The sequence below is a fragment of the Stylophora pistillata genome, chromosome 1 (assembly GCF_964205215.1).
Source record: "Stylophora pistillata chromosome 1, jaStyPist1.2, whole genome shotgun sequence".
NCBI lineage: Eukaryota > Metazoa > Cnidaria > Anthozoa > Scleractinia > Pocilloporidae > Stylophora > Stylophora pistillata.
Window position 1 is genome coordinate 27,370,236 of NC_142519.1, and position 11,675 is coordinate 27,381,910.

An 11,675-nucleotide genomic window follows, 5' to 3' on the forward strand; every position below is an offset into this window, starting at 1 on the left:
TGTAATTGGACCCTCGTCCATCACGGCATTCGTATACTTACCAAGTAACTAATGTACATGGGTTACAGTAAGGACAGTCAAGAAGGATTTATCCTGTTTCACCGGACGTAGGAGAGATTTCATCGGTAATCCTGTTTTTTGGTGTTGTATGATCAAATCAGATATTCAAGTTTATCTTTCAGGAAACGTGTCGTAGTTTACGAAATCCTAGCGTAGCTTCAAAACGATTTGTCTTTCAAGTGACCACACTGTGCTTTAGTTAACCTCAGCCATATTGATCATCAAATCAAGAGTTTTTACATAAAAGCTTGAGCAGTCGCCATCGGCGTTAATAATGAACGAGACTGATGAACAAGGACATTTTGATGCAACAGCACCAGTGGCGCTTTTGGCAGGAGTGTGTAGCGCATTGTTAGGTTTAGTTTCATTCGCAACAAACAGTGTTCTTCTTTGGACTCTTTTCAAAGATCCGTATAATTATTTCCGAGCGCGCCCCACGACATTTTTCGTTGCAAGCCTTTCGTTAAGTGATTTTCTTGGGGGAGCTTTCGTGCAACCTTTGTACGCAACATACATGCTTTGCCTTCCATGTGGAGTTAAGATACCGAACCTATTCAAGATTTCTAGGATTTTATCTGATACTTGCACAAAAATATCAATTTTTACGGTCGTGGCGTTATCAGTGGATAGATTTCTGGCCATTAAGCTTGCTTTGAGGTATAGATCGCTTATAACAGTCAGAAGAGTCGTTATGTGTAATATTTTAATATGGCTTTTTTGCGGACTATTTGAAGCATCGCACTCGATAAGTATATCAAAAGAAATACTCCACTTGGTGGATCTTCATCTTCAAACGACAGCTCCACTGGCTATACTTTGTCTTGTCTACACAGCGACTTACATTGAATTTCGCCGATATTCAAGAAACGCTACGATCTTCAATCAGGACAGTGGTGGGAGAAGGCGCTTTTTTGTTCGGAACATCCGATCGGAGAAAAGGATCGTTTTGACTATTATCCTGGTCATAGTCGTGCTCTTCATATCACTTATGCCTTACCTAATTGTTACTAATCTGGAAGAGGAGTGTGTCGAGGAAAAAAGCAATGTGTGTAGCGAGCTAGTTTTTGAAGTAACAAGAGCTTTGTCAATATCGATGTTGTGCGTCAGCTGCGCTGTAAACCCGTTTCTATACGCGTGGAGAATACCGCAGTATAGACAGGCGCTAAAAGCTGTTTGGAATGCAACTTTCAGCCGATGTAGGCGACGGAACTGAACTGCCTGTAGAAGTGCTCTGGCGTCTGGAAGTGTAACTGAACAGAACACTCCCGCAGGGGATCAGATTCAACCAAAGAATGAGCGACTGAAATCGCCAAGACTTGGGCACGAGACTTTAATGCTATAATTCGTGTGCAAACAGGTCATTTTGCTGCTTATGGAGCATGTAAGACTAGACATCGAGACTCCATTCAATCCTCCTTCAATTTATCTTTCTATTCAGGATTTTTTTTTCTTAAAAGGTTATCATTTTAAAAATTCTAAGGTTTGTTTCAAGAGGTCAAGACCTGGTTTTTAAAGCTGGAGAGTAAAGTGCCTTAAAGACGAATTTCAAAGCTTAACGATGAAAAGAGAAACACCTTTCACTAATCCGCATTTTACATTACTTTTTGGGATGACGCCATACAAAATCTATGTAAATTTGAATGCGATTGAATGTAGACAGCGGAAATAAAGCTTTGTCTTTCAGAAATTAACAAATCTGTAAATAATGAATATTCTTTCCAGGTGGAGGTGCTCTTCCATTTTCGAAAGACTGATAATTACACCATTTGAATCTCAGAAATACGATACGATCTAAATCTTAAAAATACTTAAGATCCTACTGCGATCAAAACCTCTTCAACCTTTTTTTTTAGCGACCCTACTCAACAGTGCATGGAGGAAATTGTATTTCCTGATAGATACTCAGTGATCAGCGTGAGACAAGATGATCAAAAAGTTTTAATTACTTGTCTTTCGTGAGAAAATGACCAAGTCTGGTTAATCTCCTACACAGCAAATGCATCCATTGTAAAAGCACCATGTACAAGTGACAGGTTTTCACTATAATTGCCTTCAAACGTGAAAAATGAAAGCTTAACTAAGCTGTTTTCAGATTCTATCAACAACTACGGAAGGGTTTAATTACGCTAGACGGTAAGACCTTGGAGTTTGTTAATCTACAGCATTAGAAAAGAAAAAGGGCGGGCAGATGTATTCGATAAAATAAATCAAACTATAAAAGTGTCTCCCACCAAAATAAATTGAACTCGGGCACTGTCTGCAGAGATCTAAGTATATCCATATCACTACTACGGCACTAACTGAAAGACAATTCGGAAAAATAAGCTTCTTATACCATAACCTGAACTTGGCATTTGGGAAGTAATCACATTGTCAGCAAAGTTTATCAGATCATTAGCTTATACGGCTGTTTCGACATTTACTAAATCTAAATGCAATTCGAAGGTTTCAGATTGGTGCTATGATCAACTTGAAGACTGAATTTGAGGGGTCTTTGAAACGTCCAGGCGCAAAGATAACGAGGAGCACCGTAAAGGTCTGGGCCAGGGTTCAAAATAACAGCCGGTTGGCGGCAGCAGCCGGATCTTTTAGCACACTTGCCGGGGATTTTTCACCAAAGAACTAGAATTTTTATAGAAATTGTTCCGCTTATTCATAGTCCAACTGAAGTAAAAGGCGCTGTCATGTTATGGTGAACATTACATATCAGACAATAGAGCAGCCAAGAAATGTTTTAAAAGCTTTTAGGAAACGAAATTTGAAGCGTACTAAAGATAGTATTTTTGTTTAAAGTGTTCAGCTTTCTCCGCATTTGTTCAATTGTGAAACGTGAAAGTTTGCGCACACACCGCCACATTACCGTGTTTATGTTTCTGCACATACATACTACCTTTAATCAACATTTATTTTCTGAAAAATCCTGTTTAATGTCGTTTGTAAAGCCTTCTCGAGTGTTCAAATTAAAGTCGGAACTTGGCAGTACGGATTTCCCATGACAGTGTATAAAGAAGTGCGACAGTTTGGACAAAGTTGTTCCGTTCACTACGCTTTTGTTAGAAAGGGAATTGCCACAACGAAACATGTTGATGAAAATAAAGATTTTGATGCTGAAACTATTTGAACAATTCAATCATGTTGAGTGTTGAAGACGTACTGACTTTTTACTTTTCATTAATTATCGACAGTCGGTTAAAAAGAATAAGCCTTCAAAAAAGCCTACAAATTTTCGCTCAAAGCTGAAAAACTATTTTGAACCCTGGTGAGCAATATGTTTTTTTTTCAAGCCAGCTTCTTTGATGAAATTTTGTTTCCCTATTTTTGGATGGAAAGGCTACTTACTCCGCACAAGATTTCGTTTCGAGCTTATTTTTGCAGGATATTTTTTTCTGAATTCATCCACCCCCCTCTATAACCAAACGGCGTAGTTTGCTCATACTCAGATTTAAAATGTGATTCTGACAGAGAAGCCAGCTGCACATACCCAGCAAAAAAATGACCCATCAGACACTCAAGTACTATGATTTTTATACTTGCAATGGTTCTACTTTCTATCGCTTTTTGACGCCTAAGTATATATCTCTTTAATACGTTAGCCAAGAGTTGGCCAGAAGCGCTCTTTGTTTTGACATGTGAAGATCCGTTAGGTGAAGATATCACGGGTTTGAAACTTTAGAAACTAGGAGAGGCATTAGCATCCCTAGTGATAAATGTAACACATATTTGGGGCACCTGCAAATTTCCCTTTCAAACCTTGTAATTTAAAATTTGTGATTCTAAGTTTAATTCAAAAATTGTCTACTCATCACTCGTCTGCTTGATATTGTATTGATATTGTAAGGAGAAATTCTGTCTTGTTCATTCCTAGTAGTTTAGGGCTTATTTTATTAAAGTGCCTATGACACTAACGGTGTTTTAACTTAAATAAAAACTAAAAGTCTTAAAAAGCAATAAGAAAAAGTTTCATCCACAAAGAATAAAAATTGAAGATTTTATAGCTCTCTGAATTTGACAATTTTCTTAGTAAAAAGTGGTATTCAAATCGCGCGGCTAACACAGGCCATATTGTGTACCACAGCTTTCTGGAATGTAAAGTATCATGGCGGAAAACACAACATAGAGTAAGAGTACGAAGCTAAAAGGAGGAAGATATTGTCTTGCTGGAGCTCCAAATAAACCAAGTTGTAAAAATAGTTCTTACACTCCTGGTGTTACAATGCACCAAGTTTCCAATTGATATAAATGTTTGTGAAAAGTGGACAAAGTTTGTTCAAAGGCACCGACGTGACTTTCGTCCTGCAAGCAAGGACACTTCGCTATGCCCAGCACATTTTGAAGACGGTTGCTACCATAGAACGGTAGAGATAGAGGGTTTTAAGATGGCGAGAGTCTTAAAGAAAGAGGCTGTACCGATAAGAGACACTGTGGCACCAACTAGAAACGATACAAGCTTGAGTGTTTGCGGCTTCAAAAGTCACGGTGCTCGTTTCATCGCACTTTCTTTCCATGTATTAAGACGGAAAAATCCTTAACTTGAATTTTCATGTCCGTGCAATTCCCGTATAAAATGATACCAGCATTTGACTGAGTCAGCCTGTTTAAGACGATATAGTTACAATAACATTTATATTTTTATTTGACCGCTAGAAACTGGCTTCCTGCGTTTAATGGCGTTAGAAATAATCATGGCTGGGTAGGGTACAGCGAACGAGGATCATTTCTTAATACTTAAGAACATGAAAAGTTCGGAGATCTTAAAGTACACGAAAGCTGGTTACTATCTTCGTTTTTTCCAACGACCAGGCGGTTCGCTAAGAAGTCTCAAAACAACGGAAAGCGTATTTTTCCGAAACCCCCATTTTGCATGAATTTTGAACTCTATTTTGTAATTTAAGTCGTCTTAAGAACATCAAAGCAAACATTAGTTAGCAGTACTGCGCTTTAGCTTCACTCCCGCCATGATGATCATAATCAGGAACACGCTTCAATAAGCAACATTAACCGTGTGATCATAGTCATAAAAAAAATGTTCGGATATTTTCCTAAGAGTATGATCATTTTGTGATATATGTCAGTAGCGGATCCAGGGGGAGGGTCCGGGGGGTCCGGACCCCCCCCTAACAGACCTGATGCTTACAACTTTGAAATTGAAATTCTTACATCGATAGGATCGTATATCACTTTTTAACTAGCTGATCTTTTTAATGAATCCAAGCAAACGGTAAGCGACCAGGAATTATAACGTGCAACCGCAACCGGGGTGTGGGGGAGAAGTAATTTGCCTCGAAAGAGTCCAACAGTCCTTTCTGAACCAGAGTTTGGACCTTCCCAATTAAAAATTTTTGGATCCGCCCCTGTATGTCTCGGTGTCCCCACCACATTTAATAAGCAACATACACAGCCCATCTAATTATCATCATGATTGTTATGTCGCTAGCGGAGATCCAGCTTTAATAAAATAATGAAAGGTACAATCACTTCCTGCCAAAAATGAAAATAATAGTATTGCATTTCAAGTTCTCTTCAGTATTCAAAATTGTTATGGTTTACATATCATGTGTATGTTCATGAAGCTGGCTCAAAATCGAAGCCGGTACGAGTCACTAACTGCTAGAGTAATCCCTACTAAGGAGGGAGTTTTGAACAGCATAGAGTGCAGGAAAAATAACTTTCAAAGTACATAATGTCTCTAATTACGAACTGTCAGAGGCGAAAAGTGATATGCATAGAAATAGGAATTTGATACAAAGGTTTCAATTTACATGAAACATTCAACTGATAGGCAAGGGAAAAAGACTTAATCGGCAAACGGAAGCCTGTCAAAAGTTATTTTGAAAGCTATATTTACTTTTCTCCTTCCATAATCGATTGAATAGTTTTCATATTTTTGATTGATGATTCCAATTTTTCAGCAATTTTTAGCTCGATCAATAGAAAGACTAAAAGTATTATGTCGGATATTTTATATGCTAATAGGCGCCTGTTGTGAGCTTTACATTTTGCGGCATGGTTTGTTATTGGAGATCACTTTCGAGTCATTTTGTGATGACCCAATATAAGGAAACTAATCCAGAGATGATCTTGTATTTAGCAAACAAAATACAAGAATGAAATGCGAATGAAGACGACTTAAAGGGGATTTCCGTAGTTTACACCCTAGAAAGTTGATATTATCAAAGGAATCGCACCAAATAAAAAACACTCAATCAAACTTATTATTTACTTTTTTCTATTTCATTTTAAGATGAGAGCATTGCGATTGACTCACTTTCTGTGCAATGAATTAAGAATGATGTCTGGAGCGGAACATACAAGGTTCGGCATTTTTTTATGTCTTTTTTCGATGGTTAACCATACCGTCCATTAAAATGTTTTGTTAAAAAACATTGGCACAGATGACCAAAGATTTCATAAATATTTACAAGGGCATGTCAGTTAAATTGGTCTTTTTGGTTTAGCTTGTACAATGCACCACCTTAGAAAGAAGCATATTATAGAAGCGTATCTAAATCTTTTTTAGATCGTGTTTGAGGAGAGCAGTGAAAAATACAACTGTAGTGCGTTCGTTTACGTGGGTTTTGCGATCCTTTCAATCAAAGATTATAATTAACATTATTGTTTTAAGCTATACCTGTGGATAAATATTCTAGTGTTCATTTCCTCTTGCCATGTTGGCTGTTTTTATACTTTCTACTTGCAAATTATTCAGTATTCATCGACTTAGCTCCTGAGAGACTCGATAAGGGAAATGATTCAACTTTGAATGACTTTTTCTTGAATAATTCACGCAAATTTCTCAATTTTGTCCAAATATTAATGCAAGTGATGTCATATTCATCAAGACAACGTCAGGGCCAACCATTGTTGTAACTGTACCCTCGTCCATTCGTATACTTACCAAGTAACTAATGTACATGGTTACAATAAGGACAGTCAAGAAGGATTTATCCTGTTTCACCGGACATAGGAGAGATTTCATCGGTAATACTGTTTTTTGGTGTTGCATGATCAAATCAGATATTCAAGTTTATCTTTCAGGAAAGGTGTCGCAGGTTACAAAATACTAGCGTAGCTTTAAAACGATTTGCCTTTCATGTGACCACACTCAGGCATATTGCTCATCAAATCAAGAATTCTACATAAAAGCTTGAGCAGTCGCCATCGTTGACAATAATGACCGTGACTGATGAACAAGAACATTTTGATGCAACAGCACCAGTGGCGCTTTTGGCAGGAGTGTGTAGTGCATTGTTAGGTTTAGTTTCATTCGCAACAAACAGTGTTCTTCTTTGGACTCTTTTCAAAGATCCGTTTAATTATTTCCGAGCGCGCCCCACGACTTTTTTCGTTGCAAGCCTTTCGTTAAGTGATTTTCTTGGGGGAGCTTTCGTGCAACCTTTGTACGCAACATACATGCTGTGCCTTCCATGTGGAGGTAAGATATCTAACTTATTCAAGATTTCTAAGATTTCTTCTCATATTAGCACGAAAATATCAATTTTTACGGTCGTCGCGTTATCAGTGGATAGATTCCTGGCCGTTAAGCTTATTGGGAGGTATAGAGCTCTTATGACAGTCAGAAGAGTCGTTATATGTAACATTTTAATATGGCTTCTTTGCGGACTATTTGAAGCATCGCACTCGACAAGTATATCAGAAGAAATACTTCACTCGGTGGATCTTCATCTTCAAACAACAGCTCCACTGGCTATACTTTGCGTTGTCTACACAGCGACTTACATTGAATTTCGTCGATATTCAAGAAACGTTACGATCTTGCATCAGGACAGTGGTGGGAGAAGGCGCTCTTTTGCTCAGAACATCCGATTGGAGAAAAGGATTGTTTTGACAATTATCGTGATCATAATCGTGCTCTTTATATCACTTATGCCTTACCTAATTGTTACTAACTTGGTAGAGCAGTGTCGCGAGGAAGAAAGCGATGTGTGTAGTAGAGCAGCCTTTAAAGTAACAAGAGCTCTGTCAATATCGATGTTGTGTGTCAGCTGCGCCGTAAATCCGTTTGTATATGCGTGGAGAATACCGCAGTACCGAGAGGCGCTGAAAGCTGTTTGGCGTGCAACTTTCAGCCGATGTAGGCGACAGAACCAAACTACACGTAGAAGTGCTCTGGCGTCTGGAAGTGTAATTGAACAGAACGCTCCCGAAGAATGAGCGACTGAAATCGCCAAAACTTGGGCACGAGACTTTAATGCTCTACTTCGTGCGGAAACATGTCATTTTGCTGCTTATGGAGCATGTAAGACTGGACATCGAGACTCCTTTGAATCCTTCTCGATCTTTTTATTCAGGATTTTGTATTTTTTTTTCTCGAAGGGTTATCATTTTAAAAATTCTTAGGCTTGTGTGAAGAGCTTAAGACCTGGTTTTTAAAGCTGGAGTGTAAAATGTCTTAAAGACGAATTTCAGAGCTTAACAATGAAAAGAAAAAGACATTTACTTTTTAAGGATGACGCTAAATAAAAGTTATGTAAATATGAATGGGATTGAATGTAGACAGCGGAAATGAAGCTTTGTTTTTCAGAATTTAACAAAACTGTGAATATTGAACACTGATTCCTGGTAGTCTTCCATTTTCGCAAGTTTGATAACTACATGTTTTAAATCTCAGAAATACAGTCTAAATCTTAGAAATACTCAGATCCTAATGAGATAAAAAACTCTTCTAACTTTTCTTTTTTAGTGACGTTACCCAACATTGCATGAAGGAAATTTTATTTAGCTGATAGATAACTCAGTGATCAATGTGAGACGAGATGATCAAAAAGTTTTAATTAGTTGTCTTTCGCGTGCAAATGACGAAGTCTGGTGGATCTCTCACACAGCAAATACATCTATCATACATCTAAGCACCAAGTACAAGTGACAGGTGCTCACTATATTTGCTTTCAAATGTGAAAATTTAAATCTAAACAAAGCTTTTGTCAGATTCTATCAACAACCTCGGAAGGGTTTAATCATGCTAGACGGTAAGATCTTGGAAATTTGTTTATACACGGAACCATACAGCGAGATATCGTTAAAACTTTTAGGCTTAGGTAAACATTTTCACTCCTTTCACTTACCCGCGGCGAAAAAAAAAGCGCTTTAATGGACTTGAGTGTTTTAGTAAATTTACCTCTTTTTCCGTTCTCTGAATTACTGAGATGGTTTAATACCTCAAAGATGTCCTTTGACTCGCGGGTACGCAATAGCGTCGAAACGAGTTATTGTGGGCACCTCGGGATATGCAAATTAGCGTGTACTCTTCGTAATTAGTCATAATTAGACGGCTCTGAACTCGTGATCTATCCTTCCGAAGAAGTCCGAAGTCCTGGCGCTATTGTGATCGCATCGATCGCTGCGATGTTAGAATGTTTCAGATTAATGCTATGATCAACTTAAAGACGAAATTGGTTTATGCGCTAAACATAAGGAGGAACAGCGAAAATCACGAAGAGTTTGTGATTGACAGAACAAGCTGTTGACATAGAAATTCCCACGGAAACATGTGCCTTTGACTTAAAAAAAAATGTTAATCTACAGCATTACAAAAAAAGGGGGAAAATGTATTTAATTAAATAAATTAATACATAAAAATGTCTCCCAACGAAAAATCGAGCTCGGACACTGTCTGCAGAGATCTAAGTATATCCATATCACTACTACGTCACTAAATAAAGACAATCCGGAAAAATGAGCTACTTATACCATAAGCTGAATTTAGCATTTGGGAAGTAATCACATTATCAGCAAAGTTTATCAGATCATTAGCTTATACGGCTGTTCCGACATTTATTTTTTTGAAATGTACTTCTAATGTTTCAGATTGGTGCTACGATCAACTTGAAGACTGAATTTGAGGGGTCTTTGAAACGTCCAGGCGTAAACATAACGAGGAGTACCGTAAAGGTGTAATCCAGGGTTCAATATAACAGCCGGTTGGCGGCAGCAGCCGGATCTTTTAGCACACTTGCCGGGGATTTTTCACAAAAGAACTAGAATTTGATAGAAAATATCATGCTTATTGATAGTCCAACTGAAGTAAAAGTCGCTGACATATTATGGTGCAGATTACCTATCAGACAATAAAGCAGCCAAGAAATGTTTTACAAGCTTTTAGGAAACGAAATTTGAAGGGTGCTAAAGATAGATTATTGTTTAAAGTGTTCAGCTTTCTACGTATTTATTCAATCGTGAAACATGCAAGTTTGCGTACACACCGTCACATTACCGTGTTTATAATTCTGCACAGACATACTACCTTTAATCAACATTTATTTTCTGCCAAATCCTGTTTAATGTCTTTTGTAAAGCCTTCTCGAGTGTTCAAATTAAAGTCGGAACTTGGCAGTACGGATTTCTCATGACTGTGTAGGAAGAAGCGCGACAGTTTGGACATACTTGTTCCTTTCACTATGCTTTGTTAGAAAGGGAATTGCCGCAACGAAACATGTTGATAAAAATAAAGATTTTGATGCTAAAATTATTTTAACAATTTAATCATGTTGAGTGTTGAAGACGTGCTGACTGCTCATTTATTATTGAAAGCCGGTAAAAAAAGAATAAGCCTTCACAAAAGCCTACAAATTTTCGCTCAAAGCTGAAAAACTATTTTGAACCCTGGTGAGCAATATGTATTTTTTCAAGCCAGCTTCGATCAAATTTTGTTTCCCTATTTTTGTGTGGGAAGTCTTCTTATTCTGCACAACATTTCGTTTCGAGCTTCTTTTTGCAGGATATTTTTTTCTGAATTCATCCAGCCCCTATCTAGAACCAAACGGCGTAGTTCGATCATACTCAGATTTAAAATGTGATGCTGACAGAGAAAGCAGCCGCACATACCCAGCAAAAGAATGACCCATCACATACTCAAGTACTATGATTTTTATTCTTGCAATGGTTCTAGGTTTGTTGGTAGCAACTTTAGAAGTATATATCTCTTAAATACGTTAGCCAAGAGTTGGCCAGAGGCACCCTTTAATTTGACATGTGAAGATCCGTGAGGTGAAGATATCACGGGTTCAAACCTGTAGAAATTACGATAGGCATTAGCATCCATAGTGATAAACGTAACACATCTTTGGGCATCTGCAAATTTCCCTTTCAAACCTTGTAATTTAAAATTTGTGATTCAAAAATTGTATACTCATCACTCGTCTGCTTGATGTTCTACTCATATTTTAAGGAGAAATTCTGTCTTATTCATTCATAGTAGTTTAGGGCTTATTTTATTAAGGCTTTAAAAATCACGGTGCTCGTTTTATCGCACTTTCTTTCCATGTATTAAGACGGAAAAATCCTTAACTTCAATTTTCATGTCCTCGTAATTCCCGTATAATGAACCAGCATTTGACTGAGTCAGCCTGTTTAAGACGATATAGTTACAATAACATTTATATTTTTATTTGACCGCTAGTAACCGGCTGCCTGTGTTTAATGGCGTTTGAAATAATCATGGCTGGGTAGGGCACAGCGAACGAGGATCATTTCTTAAAATGAAGAACATGAAAAGTTCGGAGATCTTAAAGTACACGAAAGCTGGTTTTTATCTTCGTTTTTTCCAACGATCAGGCAGTTCGCTAAGATGTCTGAAAACAACGGAAAGCTTACTTTTG

General features: G+C 37.7%; 1 protein-coding gene and 1 pseudogene across 1 annotated transcript; both read left to right on the forward strand.

Annotated features, from left to right (window-relative positions):
* On the forward strand, positions 1–3,961 carry LOC148741920 (adrenocorticotropic hormone receptor-like; annotated as a pseudogene).
* A 2,783-nt stretch (positions 3,962–6,744) lies between these two features.
* LOC148741921 (adrenocorticotropic hormone receptor-like) lies at positions 6,745–8,559 on the forward strand. Its single transcript, XM_088747020.1, has one exon. It carries the CDS (start codon positions 7,231–7,233, stop codon positions 8,230–8,232), a length of 1,002 nt encoding a protein of 333 aa, XP_088603146.1. The 5' UTR covers positions 6,745–7,230; the 3' UTR covers positions 8,233–8,559.
* Positions 8,560–11,675: the final 3,116 nt, after the last annotated feature.